This window comes from Silurus meridionalis, chromosome 25, assembly GCF_014805685.1.
Source record: "Silurus meridionalis isolate SWU-2019-XX chromosome 25, ASM1480568v1, whole genome shotgun sequence".
Lineage (NCBI taxonomy): Eukaryota > Metazoa > Chordata > Actinopteri > Siluriformes > Siluridae > Silurus > Silurus meridionalis.
Window position 1 is genome coordinate 3,977,993 of NC_060908.1, and position 25,821 is coordinate 4,003,813.

Sequence of the window (25,821 nt, forward strand, 5' to 3'; positions counted from 1 at the left end):
CCGGACACATTTAAAGCAGTATTTTCTTCAATAGCCGAGCCTGTATAAACAGCTCATGTTCGTTTTCAGCTTGGTTTTAAATAAACAGCGCTGTAAGACATACCACTTTTATTAAATGCACAGAAGTACAAGGAACATTTTCACTGACTGCAGGGAAGCTGCTCTCAGGATGCACAAAGCGTAGAGAATACTGATCGAGTCGAAGCAGTGAGACTGAATCTGCCAGGAGCAAAAGAAACCGAATCATTCGAATGCTCTCATACATGCACATACTATGCACATTTTTGTTTTGTTTTGTTTTGTTTGTTTGTTTTTGCACCAGGACGTACACACTTACTCGCTCTGAAACACACAGTCATTGTTAAAAAGATTTCTCTGAAATAAAAAATAGCAAATTTTCATAATTCGGTTTTGTAAAATATGAAACCAGAGGAAATTAGAAGCCCAAATTAAAGGTGGGTTCCGAAAAAAGAAAAGAAATTGAAGTGCCGGTTTCATTTGAAAAACAAAAACAACCCCATATATATATATATATATATATATATATATATATATATATATATATATATATATATATATATATATAGGAGGTAGGGACGACAAAGAGAATGAAATTAACCTGGACATGGAGGATGCTGGTCACCATGGCAACCTCTGTTCATACACATCATCACAAGGTAAAAAAGAGCAAATGGAAAAATAAATAAATAAATACAAAAAAATCAACCAATGATGCAATCCTCACTGATACTGTGAAGTTTTTGTACAGTACATTTTGTCAGACAAAATAATCTGTATTTACACACCTGTGGCCCCTTTTTGAATCAGTGTCACATGGTTGACATTACTTCTTGAACAGAATATATATATATATATATATATATATATATATATATATATATATATATATATATATATATATATAAAATCATACTATTCATATACACAAAGATTTGATCTGTACAGCATGGGTTAATGAAATACAGGCTGGCTGTTGAGAGCAGACGGATACTGTATGTGTATTATATGAACAGTACATTATATTACTTTTCAGGTCATTTTAATATAAATAAATAAATACAATGTTTTAAAAATTCGGACTAAATATAGTTCTGGAATATATTTCTATTTTCTTTGGAATTTTAAATAATTTTAAATAAATCCAAATTTAGCGCCAGATCCAACCCAGATGTAAAAAAAAAAACATTTCAGGTATAAAATGAAAATAAAGAAGTCTATATTAATTAATATTATTATTATAAATAATAATATTCATTTTACATTTATTATTCATAGAATCTAGCTGATTATCAAAGGGGGAAAAATCTCTTTCTCGCTTCTAAAATTCAGAACAGATATAGTTCTTGAATATTTTTCTATTTTCTTTGCAATTATTATTATTATCTATTTAATTTTTGATAAATCCAAATTTTGTCAGATCCTATTCAGATTCAACCAAAACAATTATAATTTTAGGTATGAAATGAAAATGAAGAAGTCTATAATAAATAGTATTATTATAAATAATAATATTCATTTTCAAATGATTGTTATTGTTATTATTCATATAATTTGTCTAATTATCAAAGGAAAAAAAGTCTATTTCTGTGTTTTTCTTTTTTTTTTTTGACTCTTGGGAAAAAAAATTATTCCAGTTTTTAATCCTCTAGAAAGAGTTTCGACATCAGAGTACGAAGGACAGTAAATGTAGATGATGAGCATTTACATTTTTGATTGCACAGATCGCGAGAAGTGAGGACGTCCACCGATTAGCGAGAAGACGTGTGTGTACAGGAAGACTTACTCTGACTTAATAAACTAGAACCAGAAAGATGAGGAGGAGGCGGGGTTTCATCTGGAACGAACCAATGAAATTGTACGTTTTGATGGGTGTAGCAGGGTCAGTAAGTCTTCCTGGAAATCTGGTCTTCTTTTCACAAAGCAGGTGAGACTCAACCACACACACACACACACACACACACACACATACGTACACACTGAATCCTGGCTCCCTTCATAGGGTCTTTATCTCCTGGTGATGACCTCAGGGAAGGCCAGCTCGTATCACATCACAGTGCCCACCAAAATCCAAGGCTTTCAAATAGCCAACTTTTACATTTTACACACACAAAAGAAAATAAAAACAGCAAAGGATATTTAAAGCAGTTTTTTTTTTCTCTCATAGTAAGTAACAGATCTTAAAAAAAAACGAGAATTCGTTATTTATGATTTCGGCTTATAATCATAAGTGCAAATAAAATCCGCCTTCTTGTATCCATTCGACATTTCCGTCATTCATAGAAAACTCACTTTGACCTCCTGAAATATCAAACGCAAAAAAACACCAGAGGATATAAAAACGTGGCTGCTTCACGCCACTGAATATCCTCTCGCCGTGTCATTGCACAGGACCGAGACGATCACATTGATTGAGCCGAGCAAAAGAAAACGGCCCTGCGATTCAGCGATTCCGTTCACCGTCCAGACGGAGTTCCGCTGCTGGTGACTTTTTGCCACTGTGCTCTCACTGAAACCCCACAGAAAAAAAAACTGACCAATCAGATGAGCTAACAGCTGTCCTGACATCTGCACAACTGCTTCACGGCGACCAGAATTTTCACCGTTTCTTTCCACTGTGCTTCAAAAACCCAAAACCTTCGTTCCATCACTCTTCATTTTGAAAACATTCTGGTGGTTTTCCATCTCACGCAGTTGCATTGCAGTCTGTGCTCAAAGCCAGAACAGTGACAAAGTTGTGCTAATAAACGAGCCGTTCATGACTCTAAATTAAGAATTCTCCATTTTTTCGGGAAGTGTAAATAAAAAAAAGGAATGGCACCACGGTGGCAACAAAGGACCGGATGAGAACAAGTCCAGAAAAAAAAAAAAAAAGAATTCCCTTTTTTCTAAACTGTCCATTTTTCACAAATGTGTATCATCTCTGACAATTAAGCGTAAGCCTTTACTGTTTAAATCGTTTTTTTTTTTTGCTTTTTGCTTTTAGTTTTGCTTGTACTTCGGCTGGACGTTCCTCCAGTCACTGCGATGAAGAAAAACAAAAAGCCTCCTAAAACATCCAGGAGTATTTACACCGATCGGCCTGATTTCCCTCCGCAGCCTTCACCGTCGAAACCCGAACAACTCAAAAGTAGTACAATTTGAAGCGGGGAGGATACGGATGTCCCAACAAGAACAGCAAAAAAAAATTTGCAGAAATGTACGTGATCAACTTTAGGGCCTGTAGTCTATGTGATAAAGAGGCAGAAGCACAAGCAAGAACATTTAAGCCCAATTTTTTGCTCACACATAAACACACACACACACACACACACACACACACTCATATACACACAGACATTCAGCCCAGGATGTCCAGATAAACAGGTGAAGCCTTGGCCAGGCTCTGGAGCAGATTGTGAATCTCTTTAATGTTGAGTCTCATGTACGGTTCACGCTGCCAGCAGCCCATCATCAGGTCATACACCTCTTTGGGGCAGGTGCGAGGCCTCTGCAGAACCCTGCCCTGTGTGATACACTCGATCACCTGCAGGGGGAGCCAACAATAAATAAACACAGCAGGTTAGTCTACCAACAAGAGATTTAAATTTTTGAACTAAATTCAACAAAACTTGCATTATCTACACCAGGGGTCTCCAACACACACACACACACACACACACACACACACACACACACACACACACACACACACACATTAATCCATCTGAACATTTAATTTTAAATATATGTTTTACTCATTTCATATCTGCATTTGATTATTGGCTTTTTTTTGGCTTGTTGGTTTGTTGTTTATCCCATATCTATTTTAAATACGGTTGATTAACCAGTTAGTGGGATCACTCCTACCATGTCAGGTACCTGAAAAAGTCATCTGTCCAGCTTAACAGGCATCTGCCCAAACTTCCAAATGATTACCTGCATATTTGAAGCCATACGAAAGCTGTTGTGGGCTTCATAGCATGATTAAATTATGGGAGTTCCTCGAACTGACCTCGTTGTTGGACAGCTGGTACCAGGGCTGCTTGCCGTAGGTGAAGATCTCCCACAGGACCACACCCAAACTCCACACGTCGCTCTCTGTGGTGAACCTCCGGTACATGATGCTCTCAGGAGGCATCCAACGGATGGGCAGCATGGTGTGACCACCCACCTGAGAGCACACACAGGATCGGATTATTAAACTGGGGCTTTATGTTCTGCAGCTTTATAAAAACTGGACACTTCTTCTTATAATACAGAATAATACAGAAGAGGGAGGTGGTAATTCAAGAGGTGACACTCTGACACACACACACACACACAGAGTTCCTGGCAGTGTTAGCATGGTGCAGATTTGGGAGAGCCCTTCAGTGTCAGATGGTCTGAGCTTTTTTTGGAACAACGAACCGCAGGAGGCGATTGTTTTATCTTTAAACACTTTATATTTCAGTGGATTTAATCAGCGCATAATTCAACTATCAATTTTTTATAGCCAAAAAAGAAGAAAATTGTTCTGTAATGACGACTCAGTGTCTACAGCCGAGTGCGAAACATTCAAAAAACATTTTTAGGTTAAAGTGCAAAGTTTTATGGGAGGTTTTATTTGTTATGTAACAGCAAAAAAAATGTTTTTTAATGTTTTTCTTGCATTTTGTAAAGAAATCACAACTTTGTATTTAATTAGTTTATTGTCTATTTGTGGAGCTTCAATGAAACAGTTACTCTAATACTGGACCTACAATTTCACATGTGGTTCTATGAGTCTGTTGATGGAGATAACATAAAAAATGGAAGTTTTGGACGATGGGACAGATGAGAAGGTGATCAAGATGGACAGATTGAAGATCTAAGACAGCGTTTAATCAGGGATGAAGCAAGGCATAATTTCCACTGCACCACTATCAGCACCATCAGTATTGTTGGTAAAATTGGAGGTAATGTCCCATGTTCACAATTTACTGTGGGAAACCTGACTTTTCCAGCCATATGTGGTTCTTTCCTATAAAGTTAAAGACACACAATTGTTTGGGTCTTCGGACTAGGATGCCCAAACCTGTTCCAGCATGATAATGCCCCTGTGCAGAAATCCAACTCCATGAAGTCCTGCTTTACATGAGTGAAAGATGAAAGATCTCCTGCTATAGAGCTCCAACCCTATTGAACACCTTTGGAATGAATGATGGCACCCCAGGCCTCCTCACCTCACCTACATCCGTACATGACTTTACTAACAGCCTTGTGACTGAACACACAAAATCTTGTGGAACACCATCCCAGAAGAGTGGAGGTTATTATGAGTAAATAAGGACTAGATGTGGAATTGGATGTTCAAAAAACGCATGCATATTGTGTTCAGGTGTCTACAACAAAAAGATTGTACATCAATTGCTTTCAGTCGATTGTTTTTCTTAATGTGGATGGGAGCACTTATATACTCCAGAGACATTGTTATTAATTACATACATTACGAATATTCCAGTCTCCTTACCCTGTAGTAATCTGTGCTGTAGACGTCTCTGGACATGCCAAAGTCTCCGATCTTCACGAGCAGATTCTCCCCGACCAGGCAGTTGCGTGTTGCCAGGTCTCTATGAACAAAATGCTGCGAAGCCAGATACACCATGCCGGCTGCGATCTGCTGAGCAATGTGCAGCATCTGAGACTGCGTCAGTTCCATCATCAAACTCTGCTGCCCGTCTGCTACTAAAATCGCATCTGGACCGTGAGCCCTGAGCAGCCGACAGAGAGAATGAGATGGTAAGAAAAGCATTCGTCATGTACAACTGAACATATTCATACATCCTTGTGTTTAAACACAAAAATCAATTAACAACAAAATATTTTTTCTTTTCAACACCAATTTAAAAAGTATGCATCGTATATTTGCGATTAACTTATATATAATTATTAGTAGATGTTCTATACCTTTATTACTTTTTCAACAATCCTCCCTCCATCTATTAAAATTGTTGAAGTTGTGTAGAGACAACAATATGACCTCTTCACAAAGACAACAATGCTGCTGAGCAGAACGGAATACTTTCATAGAACATATCTGGCTTTAGCTACCAGCTCCAAACACATGCCTGAGGAACTTGTTGAGATCTCCATGCTTCATGTACTCGAACACCATGATGAGGGGATCGCTTTCCACACACACGCCATAAAATGTGACAATGTGCTCATGCTGCAGGTTGGTCAGAAGCTCCGCCTCTCGGTGGAAGTCAGCCCGCCCGCTCTCACTCGCCTCTTTCAGGGTCTGTGAGAATTTTTTTTTTGGGGGGGTGGGGATGGGGGAACAAAAAAAAAATTCAGAATACTCTTAAAATCTCGTTTCTAAATAAACTATTCTATTAAAAAGATTATTTTGTAAGGGCTCTTAAACATTTGTTCTTAAAAGAAACACGTTTTCGGATGCTAAACCAATTTCTTAAAACGTTGACTTTGCACAAAGGGTTCCTCAAGGAATTCTATTTAGAACTCTTCACCAAAAGAAAACCCCTTCTCCATAGGGTTCTACAAAAACCTTACACACATCCCTTTTGTTTCTATATGACAGTCATTTAACGGTAAAATCCTCCCTTAGCATGAATAACAGCTTTACACACTCTTTGCAGCTGGACAGTTTGTTTATCCAAACGTTCAGCTAAAACACTTTGCCGTGCTTCTTGTAAAACTCGTGTTCTTCACTAGTTCACTATATTGCTTTTTGATCTTGCGATCCAGTTCATCTCAGAGTAGATCAATTGGATTTAGGCGCGAATAGTTGGCAGGCCATTCCATTAAAGACAACAATCCAGATGATTCGATAAATAGCTCGGACGTGCGCTTCGGCTCATTATCTTGTTATATGTTGAAGTTGGTTCAATAAGCCGCAGTCCAGGCAGACTTGCATGGTGTTGAATTATGGAATGGTTGCCATGTTGGTTCAGGATTCCTTTCACCAGGAATAAGTCTTCAAAACATTACACTTCCATCTCCATGTTGGACCTATTCTCCGTCTTACAGATGTTCTTCTTTTAGAGACAAAATCGTCAAATTTGGATTTCGAACTTTCTTCCACTGTCCAATTCTTGTGTGTTCATTCCTTTTAAGGAGTCTGTTACATATACACAGCAAGAACATAAAACAGATGGGTGTTTTTAAGTATTTATGCTACAACAAAGTTCATCATAATAAAATCTAAAAGAATTGCAGCTATTTAAAAGGATTCTACTTGGGGGCAAATATGTGGCAAGACTTTACAAAGAACCATAAAATCCATATAGAATCTATAATGTTTTCCCCTATGGAGCAACCAAACCATCTTTAAGAGTTCTAGATTTTCACTGTAATGTGTTCACTTTGCAAGAACGATCCCTTAAGTGTTTTTGGGGGATTATCAAGGATTACTGCCTGCTAAAGCAGTAATAAAACTGTATATTGTTCTTCTACAAAGAACCATTCAGTCTAGATTTCATTTTTGTATGAAAGAAAACAGTACATTGTCACATTTTAAAGGTATTTTTAAAAGGTTCCGTGTGACAATTAAGTCACTGCATCCTAACTAAAACCTACCTAGAACCTTTTTTAAAAGACTCCTTTCTCTCAAAAGGATTACCCAAGAAACTCTTTATACTGCCAGATGGATCCTTTAAAAGTGTTAATTGCTAACTAGCATATTTCTAGCATATGAAACTCGAAGGATCTCAGGATCTCATACCTTGACAGCTACCAAAATCTTCTCCTGGTCTGGGGACAAGTTATAGCACTCAGCTAGGAACACTTTCCCGAAAGCTCCCTCTCCTAGTTCTCTCTTCAGGACTATGTTGTGCCGTTTGATGTGTTGCACAACTGGAACAAAGAATGCATCACATTAGCTCACTGTCAAGAGCGAGTGCAAATAACAGGACAGACCTTGAGCAGAACCATGCAAATGAATCATGGAAAAGAAATCACAGAGCTAATTTCTGTAAAAATCTACATGTAGTGATTCACTTCAATGTTGTTGCCATGGCAGTAGAGAAGGTGAGTTTAGTATGACGACAAGCGGAGGCAAGCCCACGTCTGGAATCAGTTTCAGATGGTTGGGATGGAGTGAAGTGAGGTAGTGTATCTGTGTGTATCTGTGTGTGTGTGTGTGTGTGTGTGTGTGTGTGTGTGTGTGTGTGTATGCTGGGCTAAGTTGTTTAAGGTGGTCGAGCAAGCCATGGAAACTCACAAGTGTCTGATTTCAGCACACTGCCAGGATTGCGGAAGTACTGTGGGTTCTCGATGACTGGGATCTTGGTCATGCCGATGATGACAGCGTCTGGGCCCATCTCGGAGGAGGATGGTGTGTTGTTGCCATTGGAGACATGGTGGAGTGGGCTGGCTGAGTCGTCATCATTGCTGATTACTGAGGAGGACCCTGCAGTGGAGGAGGGAGAGCAATGTGCCACAAATACACGATTATAAAAATATCAGTCTCAAATGGTGGATTTGATAATAGTAATATTTATATATATATATATATATATATGAATATATATATATATATATATATATATATATATATATATAACATTAGCAACAGAAGATCTGCAAAAAAAACAAAGGTTTATTTTTCGTTGCAAACTTTGTCTAGGTTATCTCCTTGTAAAACTGTGTCAAAAACCTGCTGGTTAATTAGCCTTTTATTTGTCACGTATACATTACAGCATAGTGAAATTCTTTTCCATCACAATGCCTGAGACAGTACAGCCCCCCTTGGCTTTGCTTAAGGTCCCAAGTGTGGCAGCTTGGTGATACTGAGGCTCGAACCCCCAACCTCTAAAATTAGCAACCTAGAGCCTTAACCATACAGGCTCTTTTATAGGATGCAAATGCGATCATCAAAGAATCATAGTTACTATCATTTACAAATTTTAGTAGCCAAGGCAACATTAAATGAGAAAGCTCCGAATAGAATAGAATATATGTATAGTAAAGAATAAAATATATAGAGAAATAGTATATGGAAAATGTCAATAAATTACCATATAAAGGGTTGTGCAAGCAACTACACACTACTGCATTGTCTTCTGGCCACAACCCTAAACCCAATCCAGGAATCCTAAAAGGAAATCCTAAAAAACCTGTAGCATATGTGACACATGCTTACCTTTCAGCCCAAACTTTGAGCTTCGACCATACTTTAGAAAGATGAGCATCAAGATGCACCCAGTGAGCGCAACCCCAGCGATCCCTACCACAGCATAAACCTAGGACAAAAATACGCCAGAAATCCAAATAAGGGCTCGATTTTAAGTAAACCATTAAACTGTAGTGTACTGTAATCAAATGATTAGTTTACAATTACTAGATGAAGCTCCTAATCAAATTGAAAGCATTTTATATTTTTTTCGCATTTACTACAAATGAACACTTACGGCCACTTTGCCTTCTTGACTTCCTGGGATTTCTAAACGAAGCACCAAAAAACAATGTATGTTTTCTAAAAGTCTTCATGATTTAGCGAGTATTCAGAAGAAAATCAATGAGCAAAATTAAAATGAACATACCTGGAATGTCAGTTGTGTCTAAGCAGAGAATTCATACACCATAGCCAACAGAATATGACAGAAATTGATTAAAATCATGAGCGTCCATTCAAGTGCATCATAAATTCAGTATTTTAACATGGTACAATGGCAAGAAACTCAGAGCAAAACGTGCTTCGCATGCAATGACATATATATATATATATATATATATATATATATATATATATATATATATATATATATATATATATAGTTTTTTTTTATACATATATTTTAAATATATGTTTAACTCATATATTAGTATTTGGTAATAAAGGTTGGTTTTCAAACTAAAATAAACGTCAGTTAATAATAGAGACAGAGTCACCGATACAGATAGTTTTTCCGTTTGCTGTAATTACAAGAGCGGCCTCTAGGGGCGAATCATTGATTCCACGTGGTTTGTTTTTAAACGTGCTTCATGGAGAGAGCCATATTATATTTATTAGATATAATTGATAAATTATTCATATTTACTTCCTTTAGCACATTTTCATGATTCTGTACCTTTTTTTTGTAAAAAAGTTTAGTATTATTTTACAAAGAGTGTTAAAACTATCCATTTTTAAAACTATCGGTTGATTAATCGGTTATTGGCAAGAACGATCCAACCTAGTTATCGGTATCTATAAAATCGATCGACCTCTAGTTATTAACATAGCCGAATTATTTGTTCGCTTCACCCACCAACTATATGCATATGTATAAGTATTTAAATGTTATGATTTCAATAGCAATAAATATGAATAAATGTCATAATGAGAGTAATAATTCTCTTTTAATTAGCATTAGGAAGCATAATAAATAAATGTAAAATCCTAATAAAATCTTTACAGAAATATTGGTAGTCACTTGGGAACATTTAATTTTCTATACCAGACTGACCCAGCCCCCCTCGGAAGATAGAAAAAATTAGATCGCCCTTACAGTGAAAAAGTTTGGGGACCCCTGACTTTGTTTAAATGCTATATAAGGCCTCCTGATGGAAAACACATTCTAATTGCAATTGTAGCATCTCAGATTTGGCAATAAATGATGACTGTATTGCTTTGGAGACCTGATAAAACTGGCATACTTTGTGTAGATTTTTACATGGGTGGGGTGAAGTCATTTTGGAGATAGCTACTGGAAAAATCGATGAAAACCTACAGTACTGCTCAGGTGGAAAACTCAGGAATAGGATAGAAAACCCTGCGGTCGAAGTCAAATTTGCAACCAACAAACACAAAACAGTTGAACCAACATCAAGAAATGAAACTTACGCATAGCCACAGATTACAAAGAAATGAAGTCATGCACTTTCTGATAGAGTGACTTACCATAGTAGAACTCTGTAAAGCAAATGCAAGCACATGGTTACAATGAGGTATATAAATATATAAAAGAGGCAAGTACCAATTTCCATACTGCAAATATAAGTGAAGGAGGATTCTGGTTTCACTTTTGTTTCTAGGGGAGTGTGTGTAAAAAGCAGGAATAGGGAAGACTTTTGTTATATATTTTACTTCCTTTATCAGTCTAGCAACTATGTTACAAACCACCTTTGTGACACAATTCCTCTTATCTCATGTTTTGCATGTTGGTGTCCTTCAATGCACCTCAGTATTAAAAATAATAGTTTGATCCATTGTCTATTCTGGGTCCAGAGATGAGACCTATGCAAAAGTACATGTAGTATTCAAGGGGATTTAAGGTCCTGTTTTGATGTTACTAAGCATGTTAGCATCTTTTAGGGAGATTGAGGATGATACAAACTTTAGAGTTCGAAGAGAACTTCAGTTAAATTGATTTGTATGGCACTTTTAACAATGGATATTGTCTCAAAGCAGCTTTACAGAGATAAAGAGGTTATAAAAATATGTATAAGTTTGTTTCTTATAATTGTAAGTTTATCTCTGATGAGCAAACCAGTTGCATCTGTGGCAAGGAAAAACTCCCTGAGATGTCATAAGGAAGAAATCTTGAGAGGAACCAGACTCATCTGGATGGCACCGAATGTCCATTCCAATCTCTCTGAAAGTGGCTAAATGAACTGTGGACACATTTACTATCATGTAAGCTGGCTGGAAAAGCTTAGAAGGAGCTTTGTTGATCATTATCTTTGTTAATTATTATATTTGCCAGACAGCATGGATTATGACACTGTTAAGGCTGTCCATAGCTTGTAAGTGTTAGAAGTTTTGGAACCTTATGAAAGATTTAAGCACAAACTTATGAGGAGTTCACCAGGAGAAGACTCTACTTGGTCACACCAAAACAAGTTTTCTTCGCTCTGAAGCATAGCTAGAAATGACCAGAATAGACTAGAAAATCCCCTTTATAGGAGACCAAAATTGGTTTGAAAGAGGCAGATGTAGAGGACAGGGGGCGTATGGAGACGGATGATCTACTGTGACTGTTTTATATATATATATATATATATATATATATATATATATATATATATATATATATATATATATATAAATGGTTCAGATTTTATTCTAGGAAGTGTCTTAGTGGAAAGGTTGTTCCAGTGGTTCAAGTGTCTTGAATTTGTGCTGACTGCCATTCTGATGATCTTGCAAATAATCTTCCAGAACGTTTTTCTGCTTCTCTTGTAATTTGATCCATGCAAAATGTACTGGTGGTGTCCTGAAATATTCTGACCTATACCTAGCCTAATGATGAAGCACAATGGTCAGTGTGCCCCTAGTATAAACGATACTAGAGGAGATTGATGATGCAATCCTTATATAAAAAGCGATGCCTTTTAGTTAAACCCCTCTGCTACCCTTTAGAGACTTGTTAATGCTGTTCTTGCTGGTGTACATAATTGTATGTTATATTGAGATGATTTGGAGGTGCAGTTTTGTAATTGGGGCAGCCATGTTGGGTCTATTAGAGCTGTATGTCAAATCAGACCAATTTTATGTTGAACGTAACAAAGTGAGAATTTGCAACTGTACTTTTCTCTATCCATAACCTATTGTCAGTTGCATAAATTTTTATGAATAATTGTTATAACAAAGAATTTTAAAAAGCCTTTAACTGCAAATCTGATCCCTGCATCTACATTGGTACAGGTCTCTTAACTGTCAGCTGTCTTTTGGTAGATGAAGGCCTTGTTTTTTTTCTCCTGTTTGACTGCCCGTGATTTTACTAGGCCTTTACTAACACTGAGGTATATGTGGGCTCAAATCTCTTACCTGTTATTGTCTGAACAGATCATAACCTCCATTTTTTTTTACAAACCATTCACAAACCAAGATTAAAGTATCATGGTTTGAATATACAAGAATAAAATCTGTATGTAAACCTTAATTTATGTTGTTTTAGACTTTTTAAGTGTGAAGCATACTACATGTAAGACCACATATTATTATTAGTTTTTGCTTTGGATGTCAGTAGACATTGTTAATTTTGATAACTGGATAAGGTTTACCCATCACTTTCTTGTTGAGGCTTTAACTTTACAAAATACACCTTGGAAAAGCCACAACTGAACAAATAGACACAAGAGAGATACTGAAGAAGACCAAAGAGGAATTTTGAAGGAACTGTTGAGCTCCCACATTCTAAGGTCTGTGTGCACAGTTTACTAGGAGCCTTGTATTAAAATTAGTAAATGGAGGCCTAACCCTAGCCCCCAAATATACCACACTAATGAAAAAGAAAAACATTAACTTCCTTATCTGACTGAATTGATCTACTTTCTGGCTACAAGCCTAGCTGGGGGTTTCCTGTTCACACTGGTAAACCACTTGCTACTAAACCTGAGTCACCCATGTGCTTTAGTCTTGGTTTTAACACTGAGATTGGAACAATATCTAAAGTTGCACCCACCTGTCCCAGAGTGGTCCACGTCAGGGGTAAACATGAAGTGAGCGGTGACGTTCCTCTGGTCTTTGCCGTACTCGTTGCTGGCCAACAGTGTGTAGACGCCATTGTGGATGTGTGTTGGGATTTCAAGCTGCAGACAGCCGTGGTACTCACTCTCGGTTGAGTCATGGATCTGAGTCTTCATGTAGTACTTCTCCTCCAGGAGTTTGCCCTTGTGGTACCAGCGCAACTCAGGTTTGGGGTTTCCAGTCACACTGAATGGGATGCACCAATCCTGGCTGCGCGAGGGCGTCTCCAGTTCCAGGATAATCGGCGGAACTGAGCCAGTTAATGGGTATGAAAGGAAAGATGAGGAAGAGAAGGAAAGGGAAAGAAAATGAGAGGAGAGGAAGTGTGACCACAGATCATGGCAGGAGACAAACCAGAGGGGTGAAGTCGGAGTGTGGTGAGATTTAGAAGCAGTTTGGTTTGGAAAAGTGTGACCAAAGGGAAAAGTACAAAAGGGAATACTAGGAGGAGAAATTGAACAGAACAATAAAAAATGAAAATAGCTTGCTGGAGCATAAGGGGGCAGTAAGGCCAAAAATAAACCAATAAACAAGCAGTAAAAAAACTTGCGCTTTGAATATCTTGGTATAGTACTAAGTAAAAATACTGGAAACAATGCCGTGGTCCATTACTTACATTTGCCTTTAGTTAATGCTAGAAAGAAGCCCATCAGCAGAGTCTCACAGGACTCATTTTCAACACAACTAATTATAGGCCTGGTGGTTTTGAAAAGTAACTGCATGCGAGGCCTCTAGTGTGCAACAAAATTGCTCGTTTTAACACACACGTTTAAAGACGTTCCCTGCGCAATAAATGGCAGCAAAGTAGTTCATCGCATATTCAAACACACTCACACATACACACACACACACACACACACACACACACACACACACACACACACACACACACACACAAAGGACTGAGTGCTTACAGAGGATATTGAGGTTGACAGATTCCTCAGATTGACCCACAATATTCTCAGCGCTGCAAATGATGGTTCGGCCATTGTCACTGTGGGAGAGGTTCCTCAGTATCAACATAGACTGCAGGTCAACTGTGTTCATCTGGTTGAGGGATAAATGTGAGAGGATTTTAGGGGAATATTTGTAATTGTTTGATATACATTGAAGCTGTTTATCCAGAGAAGCTCAGGATTCTGTACAGCATTGATGGGCAGTATCAAAGTAAATGCAAATCATTACTGTACTTAAGTAGCTTTTTCACATATCTGTAATTTACTGAAGTATTTCTATTTGGGAAACTTTTACTTTAACTTCACTACATTTCAAAGTCAAATATCTGTCTTTTTGACATCAAATTATTTTTTTTTCTTTGTAATTTATGAGCGAATAAAACCTAACCGGTCAACGGGCAGCAAGCCACCAATCAGGATAGATTTGTTTTGAACTTGTTTTGAGTGCCGATTGGTGTATCTACTTAGCACAAGCATACAGTTCAGTGTCAGTTCAACAGCAAGCAGAACATTTAGAGCATAAGAAATGATAGAAGAAACTCCTGACTCTAACTTGTCACAACACTCTTGGCCTTATTTCTGGAATTTTTTAAGAAGGCTTTGGCCTCATGATAATTTTAATAGATATCAATCAGTGTTTGACTCATTAATATCCTTCTATTAATAGATTGGTAAACTGAGAGTGAGTCTTTTTACTTAAACTGAGTTGTTCGAGCAAGAGCCTTGTGACAAAATTGATCAAAGAAACATCATAGCTATAATAAATCATATAATTTTGGACACCTAAGTAAATTTAAAGGCAAATACTTTTACTGGTGTAATATTTTATCTAGTGTTTCTCTACTTTGACTCAAGTACATGGTTTGTATACTTGGTCCACCACTGCTGTACAGTGTATTGCTCACTGCAAGAATACTTAAAGTTCAATGCAAAACTTTCCAAAGGTTCCAAGAATAAACACAAACTAATCCATTTTTTTACTATCCAAAGAACTTTACATTTTTATTTTAAGATTACAACCCCAAATTCAAATAAATTTGGGACAATGTGTAAACTTGAAGTAAAAAAACACAATTTACAAATATTATAAACCCATATTTTATTCACAATAGAACATAGAAAACATATCAAGTGTTCAAACTGAAGAAATGTACCATTTTAAGGAAGAAATAAGGTAATTTTGAATTTGATGACTGCAGCAGGTCTCAAAATGTTGGGTCGGGGAAAAACGTGTGGAAAAAGTAAGTGTTATTAAAATAAAACAATTGGAGAAATATTTCGCTAATGAGGTTAATTGGTCAGTAAGATGATTATGTATAAATTGTGTATCTTAGAGGGTTTTCAGAAGTAAAGATGGGCCGCAATCTGTGTACAAATTGTGAAACAATTTCAGAGTAAAGTTCCTCAACATTAAATTGCAAAACTGTTAGTCTGTCTGCAGTCTAGACCTTTCACCATTCGAAAGCATTTGGAGCATCATCAAATTAAAAATACAACAAAGGACACCCATAACTGGTGAGCAGCTTGAATCCTGTATCAGACACATATGGGACAACATTCCTCTCCCAAAACTTCAGCAATTTGTCACACATGTTCCAGTGGTAAACATGGCCCTGTCCCAACTTTTTAAAAACCTGTTACAGAATTTAAATTCAAAATTACCTTATTTTTTCCTTCAAATAGTTAATATTCTCAGTTAAACATTTGATTTGTTTTATTGTGTATAGATTATGGATTTATGAGATTTGCAAATTTGCAGATTCTGATTTTTTTTTTTACATTTTACACAGTGTCCCAACTTTTTTATATTAAATAAACACCTTTAAACCCAGTAGTTTGGCATAAGTTCAAGTTGTAAACGTTATGTAAAGGTTCTGACCTCCAACAAACAGCATTACTACATAGGACAGTAGTAGTATCCCACAGACTGCTGTTTCCAAACAGGCACAAGAGACACTTTGTTGTAAATATTATAGTGGTTAAATTAAAAATTAATGAAAAAACTTTAGGCTTTCAGGAGTTAGAGCTGGGTTCCCACGGTCCGAAACATCTTGCACAGATTACTCTTCAAGACGTTCGGACCGTGGGAACCGGGCTCTAACTCCTGAAAGCCTATGTTTTTCCATTAACACATCCATTACTGGATGCAATGGCAATTAAGTGTTTAAAGCTTCCTTCTTAATGTACCCCTGGTGCTTTGTATAGAGTGGTTAGGACTCACGTGAGGGTCCCGTGGTTATACACGGGGCATTTCAGTACAATCCAATTTGATGTGGTTAAAAGCAGAGGACTTTCATTAGTCATTAAAAACTGTTCTTCCATGAAAAGTGTATACATGTTGGTAAGAATAAAGAAAGCTAAGGAATAAAACTTTTGGGGTTTGGTATTATTGGAAAATAACCAACAATTTGGTGTTGAGCTCCTGTTACCACCATGGAGTGTATTGATAAAAACATTTTATCCAGTTATAGTTGTACAATATAATGATACATTTTTTCCTGTTATCACTTTTGTTTTGGTAGATATAAGCAATCAACCTATAGACAATTATACAGTGGTGGCACTGGAGACTCCTTCAAAAACTTAACAGTTTTTCTTGGTTCTTGGTTTCAATCCATTTGAGGATTCATCAGCAAAAGACAGTTTATAGCTTGGAGATGTGTATTTACCTCATGGCTGGTTGCAAATGGTGTATATTCACTGGTGTTCAAATTCCAGTAAAGCACAGGGGCAGGAGAGCCGGAAGCATTACACACCACTATTGCATCACTTCCTGCCATCTGGTCAACGACAGGGGGGACAACCTCTACCTGTGGCGATTCTAGAAAGTGAGAAACATGAAAGTATTTTTGAAAACCTGTAGGATTTTCACCAGCTAGGCCCAAAGTGAGTACAGTTCAAAAGGAGCATTTGGTATGATTTGTCAAAAAGGGTCAAGAATAGGTCTCTAAAGGTTGAGTAGGTAAAGACTGATACATTCTGAATACATTGAATTCACTTTTCGTGCCTGTCTACTGTCAGCACCAAATTAAAAGTTCGTGAACATGCATTGAGGAGTCTAAGCAGGCAGTTGTTTTCTTTTTTCTTTGTAAAACCAAAAATTATCTAATTGATTGGTTATGGAATGAAAAATAGAATTCAAAGCTATTTACCGATTACCCTTACATCAATTAACGAGCATCGTTTTTAAAATCCCCATCACTAGAGGTCGACAGATTTTACCGATAGCTAGTTTGGATTGTACTTGTCGATAACTGATTAATCAACTGGGTTTTAAAAATGGATACTGGATATAATATGAAATAGTACTGAACTTTATTAAGAAAACATTACTGAATCATTATTCTGAAACTATTATATATATTACATATTAATTATATTAATAAATATTTATAAAAATAAAAGATATGCACTCAAACTAAGTCAAAAAGTAAAACTCCAAATAAATAAAACCAGTAACATCAAAAATAAAAATAAAAAGTACACTTAAAATAAACAGCAACAGTGAATCGTCTCTAGAGGCTGCTCTCATACTGGATAACACAACCCGGAAAAACTACCAGTATGGATTTTTGCTGATAGTTCTGGCAATCGGTGCAGAATAATCGGCAAACCGATAAATCAGTCGACCTCTGCCTATCACCACCAATGAATCAATCCATTTTGGGAAACCACAGCAAGTGTTTATTTTGGTTGTTTTTTTCTGGTATTTTTTCAAGTACAGCATAGTAATTATTATTATTATTATTTTTTGCTTACAGAACGGATACCTGGTTCCACTAAGAGCTTGCTTATTTAGACTGAAGGACATTTGAAAAAATAGCTGACAAGCGGCCCATCCAGGTCTTTCAGACCAGAAGGTAAGCTTCCTTAGTCAACTAATAAAATTGTATTAAGGATATAACATACATTTTTTAAATATGTAATTTCTACTTATTTGTACAAGGAAGAAACAAAAAATTTCATTTTGTGTGACTGTGTGTGTAGTCACTGTTTTACCACATGAAGGGACAGTAATCTTGTAGAGGGTCCTCAGTCTCCTGTCCTGCAGACACTGGAGCTGATCTTGCTCACTCAAATCCATCTTAAACTTGATCCAAATGTTTTCACATGTACACTTAAGTGGATTTCCAACCAGCAGCCTGTATGGCACAAGAAGCAGCTAATTTGTCCATTTATCATATATTAAAAACAGAACATTACGTGTAAATGTGTATATATATAAATAGCATGCCCATTGTACATAGATATTGTAAATGGTTGTAACGGGAAACTTACAGAGTCGAAACGTTGGTTTTGCGAATGGCAGTCCATGATAGTGTTGACAGTCTGTTGTCTCTGAGATCCCTACAAGACAAAACAAAGGCTTACAGAAAAAAAGCATAGAGAATGGTACTGAACAATGCTACTAGTGGCATCTTTTTCTTCTACAAAATAATAAATACTCCAATTGTTCTACTTTGACAAAAAAATATCTATGGGGAGAAATATACTTACAAATACTGAAGTTTGGTATTGTAGTCAAAGGCTGCTTTAGATATATACTTCAGTTGAGTGTTGATTATTGTTCTGTATTAAACACATTAATATACATTTCAGTATCATGGTTATGTGGAGGCAAGAAATCTACAAAATCAAAAATCATTACCAACACTGTGCTCAAGTTAATGTTTTATTCACTCAGCAACTGATCGCATGCCTGTGTATCCATTCTTATCTGATCAACTTTACCTTACCTCAGAGTTCATACAAGGATACAGACAGATGATTGGAGTCCATGCAGTATGGTTACATTATCCAAGTGTTATTCATATCCATCTGTAGTGGACAGTTTACTTTACTTCAGTAATGTACTGAAGTATTTCCATTTGGGGAGACTTTTACTTTAACTTCACTGCATTTCAAAGTCAAATTTCTAACTTTTTACTCAACTAGATTTTGCGAAATCAGTCATTCCAGAGCACACACTCTGTTTTAAACATGTTTTGATTGCCGCTCGGTGTATCTACTTATCACCAACATACAGTTCAGCATAAGTACAACATTAAGCAGAACGTTTTGTGACTAATAAATGGTGGAAGAAACTCCTGACTTGAACTTGCCACAACACCCGTGGCCTCATTTGCATGATTTTTTTTTTAAGAGGTTTTGGGCTCATGATCATTTTAATAGATAGTGTTCAACTAATTACTATCATTCTATTAATAGATTGGTCTGCTAGGAGTAAGAAAGTCTTTTCACATAATCTGAGTTGATTAAGCAAAGAGTCTTGTGACAAAAATGCTAATAGGAACATTATAGCCGTAATAAATCATAGTACTTTGGACACGTAAGTACATTTAAAGGCAAATACTGTTGTACTTTTACTCAAGTGAAAGTTTAAGGGGACACTTTTTTCTTTCTTTACCAAATGTATCTCTACTTTAACTACTGGATGATCAAGGACACAGATGATCATTTGCAAACATAACTTTTACCTTCTAGCTCATCTTCTTCCCAAGACATATCCCCAATCTTACCTTCTCCACTAATTCTTGCTATTTCTCATTAAATTGCACATTGAAACACTTTTATTACATCTTTGCCTTGTCTTTGTGGTCCACTTTAAACAGGGAAGTAACCCTCTGAACAGTCAGTACCCTCTTATTAAAATATACATCTCCTTGAGGCCTTGATCGTAAAAACAATCTGTTCTTTTACATATTTGACCTCCAATGTTCACAAAACAGTAAGATGTGACTAATCTTAATTTAATCCATATTTCTCCCTCTTGGACATTCACATGGCATTTAGAATGTTTAGACGAATTCATTTTTGTCACATTTTGTTTAGCTGTTTAGGAACTATTTTCCCCATCAGTCTACATTCCACACCAATGACAAAGCAAAAAAAAACAGATATATTGTGATAACATTGCAAATATATTTAAAAGTAAAAAGAGAAAAAAATGAAATGCATAAGAATTCATAGTCTTTGCTACGACACTTGAAATTTCTCACACAAAGTCTTTTCAGAATCATTTTTGAGATTTCTATACTTTGTTTCTAACTCAATTTCATATCAGAGCAAAGACACAAGCAATGAGGAACTGCTTGCAGAGTTTAGAGAAAGGATTGTATTGAGGTGCAGATCTAAAGAAGGCTACAAAATGAATTCCTACTGCAGTGACCTCCATAATTCTTAAATGGAAGAAGTTTAACAACCAGGACTCTGCCAAGAGGTATCTGCTTAGCTTGACTGAGCAACCATTGGACAATGGTCATGGTAAGAAAGTTGACTTAGAATCCAATGGTTATGAAAGTAATGTTTAGAAATATTGGGATTTTTCTGCAAATTCATGTCTTGCAACAAGGAGAGACTTTTGTCCAGATTGGTAGAATGTTGCACTGATGACTGGATAGCTTCTTCAAGATTCTCTCATCTCCACGCATGATCTCTGGAGCTCAACCAGAATGACCCTCAGCTCCTTATTCACCTCTCTTACCAAGGCGCTTGTTCTGATTGCTCAGTTTGGCCCAGCGACCAGCTCTAGGAAAAGTCCTGATTGTTCCAAACTTCTTTCATTTAAGAATTATGGAGGCCACTGTGCTCTTGGGACTCTTCAATGCGGCAGAATTATTTTTTGTTGAATTTTCCAGATCTGTGCCTCGATGCAATCCTGTCTCTAAGCTCTGCAGGCAGTTCCTTTAGCCTCATGTCCAGTCCATTGGATTTGCCACAGGTGGGCTTTGGTCAAAGTGCAGAAACATCTCAAAGATTTAAAGAGTTCAAAGAATTATATCTCATAGCAAATGATCTGAATACTGGTCAATCTGATGTTGATTATTGGTATTTGCTTTATAACCCTGTTATGCATTAAGTGTAGATTTATATGAAATAAATTATTTAAAGCATTATTTGTTGAAGGTACTTTTGTTGTTCCTCTATAAGAGCTTCTGAAGGTGTTTTTGTAAAATCCTATCGAACCCTTATAGGAAACTGTTACATTTACCAAAGAAATAAAAAACAACAACAAAAAACAATATATATGTGATCAAAAATGAAATTTTGACTTGAAAATGAAATTCACAGAATTGTTTTGAATATCTTTCACAGAAAATACAATAAATTGTACATACTAAGAAAGAAATATAGTTCTAAAGTATAAAATTCATGATATTAATCATTATTAGGATTTATAAAAAAAGTTAAACAAAGTTAAAAAATATAATGAAATATACAAAATATTGCACAATACTGTTACTGGCTAACATGACAAACTTCCTTTCTTGCCTTATTAACTTCAAGAAAATAAGTGAGACCTGTGAGGGAACTACTATAACTTCTATAATGTAAGTGATAACAGGAACTTGTTTCCTGGCTGCTCCACAGCAATAAATGTTTCCATGCACGAATAAAAATCGCACGTGGTGTACGTAAAATACAGTGTGGCCTGCTAAGTTTTGCTCATCGTCTCACACATATTATGACCAAATACTCACAAGTTCCTGAGGTTTGTGTAAAACTTCATGTGGTTCTTCTTGAGTTCATAAAGTCCGTTTTGATTTGCGATATACCTGGAAACAAAAGAGGAATCCTGTGTTTATCATTTACAAGATTTTTATGAACTGAATGGTTTTTAAATGGTTTGTACCCAATCAATTCCACAAGTTTGATTTCATGAATATGAGTTACATGCTTACAAGAGTATTTTGTCTATAAGTAAAATATACATCTATTTTTTTTTTTCAAAATATTAAGTATTACTGGTATGGGGAGCAAGCACATATGAGTGTGATGGTCAGGTGTCCACAATCTTTTGAACATATAGTGTTTTACCCTGTGTCAGGGTTGGACTGGTTCTAGAGCCAATTTATGGAACACTGGACGTGAGGTGGGATCATGGACATCTCAGGGTATTATGCATTTATTGATATTTATTTTAACCTTTCAAATCTACACACTGGCATGTTTTAAGGAGAGCCTTAAGGAACCCCCATATGGACATGAAGTAGAGCATTCAGAGACACCACACAGACAGTCACGCAAGTTCAAGAACAAACCTTGGAGATGTGAAGCAGCATAACACCCCGTAATGTCAAGGTAGATACCTTTCCAGGTAACACTAAGACCTACGCATCACATGGACAACAGGTGCACTAATAACAGCACCAGCACAAGCACCAGTACCACCAGAGACAAGGTACATGTTTTATCTGAGTGTTTCTCTGCATAAACACCATTTTTTGGTGTTTATGCAGTTCAGACTCCACCATGGGCGAACACGTTTGGCTCAAGCGACGTGAGAGATCCGCACGCGCCTCAAGTAGCCTGGCCGCACCGTTGTCGTGGCAACCGAGTGACATATTTGTGTAGGCGCTGATGCCTATTGCTCTGCAGTCTCTGAACCGAAGCTCACACCATGATGAGAATTTTATTTTAGCTAAAGGAAAGGTTTAGTAAAGATGTGTGTGTGTGTGTGTGTGTGTGTGTGTGTGTGTGTGTGTGTGTTTATTTTCTGCATTGCATAGGCTACAGTCGTGCATTTTGATGCATTCTGGGTTGTTGCATGTGTGATGGGTCCGAAAGCTCAAATAAGCCTGAGCATGATCAGCATCATTACCAGCACCACCATCATTATCATCATTACCATCACCACAATTACCATCATCAACACCACCACATCACCACCACTACCACCACCATCATCATCATGACCATCACCACCATCTTCATCACCACCACCACCATCATCTCGTCGATTCTTTTCTCCACTTATCATTCTCAAGGACAGATTTATTTAAATAACCACGTCTCATCACCTTTTTTTCCCCGTAAAAATCTCCACAGAAGCTACCGAGATCGAATCGGTGTGGATTTGTTCTAGTGCAAAACCTCATATAGTTTTATTTACCATAACACCCACCCCTTGCAAGATGCGCGTTCTCGATGTGCGCGCACACACTCCCGCGCAACACACACGCACGCTCTAGCTCGCGTGCGCGCGCGGTTTTTCTCTCTCACACACGGCCTTTTTATGTTGTTATACTGCATATATATATATATATATATATATATATATATATATATATATATATATATATATATATATATATATATATATATATATGTGTGTGTGTGTGTGTGTGTGTGTGTGTGTGTGTGTGTGTGTGTGTGTGTAGGTGGTCCATTTTGCATATCAACCAGCCCAATCATTTGATGCCTCCAGGAAAATTAGTGCAAATGCATGAAGCACGAAGATGAACCATTAATGAGAAGGTTATCAGATGTCATACAACATTATCCCCGGCAAGATTTCAGACATCTGAATGCACATTTTACACCACCTTAAAACAATGTGTGTCTTCTCTCTCTCTCTCTTTTTTAAAGCACCAACACGACACGTCTCGCATCTCATCTCCATCTCCATCTCCCATCTTTTCTGCTGAAATGAATTACAGCCCAGGCTGCTACTTACATGTCGGTGATGTTTTCCATGTCGGTCTCCGGCACCAGGATAGGAAAATCCTCGATTCCTGGGTCCTGGGAGACGCACGCGATCCTCGAGGTGTTACAAGAACAAGATGTAGGACAAGAAGATCCGAGCTTCAGGAGCCCCATCAAAATCCCATATATTCCCCAGCGAGCCATTCCGGTAAAAAAAAAAAAAAACAACCCCGCGACCAGTTTCAGTGTTAATGCCCCGGTGGTGTGTGTGTGTGTGTGTGTGTGTGTGTGTGTGTGTGTGTGTGCGCGTGTGCGTGTACGTGTATGTGTGGAGCGTGTGGAGAGAGGGAAGGGGGGGTGGAGGGGGGTAGTACGGGACCGAAATATCTTCTCCTTCTTCTCGATCTTCTTTTTCAAGCCAGACTTTTAATCATTCCCTCAAGCACGAAGCAAGCTGGAGCTGGAGCGCAGAGACGCCGAGGTGAGACTGCTGTCATGGAGTGGCCTTATGCTGTCTGCGCACCATGGCCGGCTCACACCATCACACACACCATCACACACACACCATCATGTACCGATCCGCCGTGCCAAGCTGATATTGTGCTCGCTGTCAGAATCTCCGTGTAAGTGCGGCATGAAAGAAGGACACACACACGCACACATATATATCCCTCTCTATATATATACACACACAAACACACACACACACCAAGCCGGGAAAAAAAACCCGCGACTGCCACGATTTCAGTGTGGAACCGAACAGAGCGGAGCGCAACCGGATTGGTTCCGACCAATAGTAAGGCTATCCAAACGCGCAGGCTGACGGCACCACAATCCCGCCTCCTGCCGTTTTACCCCCCCTAAACCCCCGCCCCCTCGTCTCCATCCCACCTTTCTTCATAATACCCCCCCCAAACACTCCAGCAAGACTAGGGGGTAAAAACGTTTGACCCTCTGATTTGGCCAAAATGGACAGTAGATCATGCTCATGATACGCGCACTGAGTTGCTCATTATGTGCGGACGAAGAAACAGGAGAAACAGGAGGAGGAGGAGGAGGGTGATGATGATTCCAGGAGGATGATGATGATGCTGCGCGTCCACTCAGGCGATGCTCCACTGTCCACCATACAGAGAAGTGGTATAACGTGGCACCGCAAGCACTTAGCCCGGGGGATAGGGGTGGGAGGGTGGTGGGGTGTTATGGTGCCCGATCCAGCGCCGTGCCACAGAACGCGCGCGCGTGTGCGGGTGTGTGTGTGTGTGTGTGTGTGGGAGGCAGAGTGACTATCGATTAGGACAAGACAAACGCATCACACCTACAATTTACATGAATATTTACATCATCCTGTCTTATCCTTCTCTCTCTCTCTCTCTCTCTCTCTCTCTCTCTCTCTCTCTCTCTCTCTCTCTCTCTCTCTCTCTCTCTCTCTCTATATATATATATATATATATATATATATATATATATATAGATAGATAGATAGATAGATAGATAGATAGATAGATAGATAGATATGCCCATCATTAATTATGCACCCTGCTAATTTCTTTGATCATGTTTGTTTATTATTTTTTTTATTAAAACTGTTTCTACCCCTAAAGTTTATTTTTTGTCCATTTCGTGCTACGAGCGTGCCGTGCCGCGTGTCGCGCGCCTTCAACAAAAGCCCAATCCACTGACAGCCATTACCGGGGGATGACGTGCACTTTGACGCACAAGATGGGTTGCATCTAAGAAGGAATAACTACGGAGCAGAAATGCCACTGCTGGAAAAAAAAAAAAACTCTGCGATGGGAAACTGGTGCAAGAAGAAAAAATGAAAAGAAATAACAAAAACTCTAATTGTGGGCATGTGTGTGTGTGTATGTAAACATATTTACAGTGAATAAATATAAAGTCTATAGCAGTGAAGAGATATGTAGACATTGAAATAGTAAATAGTTATCTCTATGACAGTAAAAAAATGAGCAGACACTGTTGAAAAGGTACCTCAAGTAGAAAGTA

At 37.7% G+C, this 25,821-nt stretch overlaps 1 protein-coding gene across 1 annotated transcript; it reads right to left on the bottom strand.

Annotated features, from left to right (window-relative positions):
• Window positions 1-93: 93 nt before the first annotated feature.
• Window positions 94-24,117, bottom strand: ntrk2b (neurotrophic tyrosine kinase, receptor, type 2b). The gene is made up of 18 exons (XM_046838687.1): window positions 23,846-24,117; window positions 21,870-21,944; window positions 18,886-18,957; window positions 18,667-18,735; window positions 18,388-18,530; window positions 17,058-17,209; window positions 14,347-14,479; window positions 13,368-13,682; window positions 10,862-10,873; window positions 9,522-9,539; window positions 9,390-9,421; window positions 9,122-9,221; window positions 8,201-8,389; window positions 7,703-7,833; window positions 6,087-6,259; window positions 5,489-5,729; window positions 4,013-4,171; window positions 94-3,544 (listed from the first exon to the last, which is right to left on the bottom strand). Exons 1-18 carry the CDS (start codon window positions 24,016-24,018, stop codon window positions 3,359-3,361), a joined length of 2,373 nt encoding a protein of 790 aa, XP_046694643.1. The 5' UTR covers window positions 24,019-24,117; the 3' UTR covers window positions 94-3,358.
• Window positions 24,118-25,821: the final 1,704 nt, after the last annotated feature.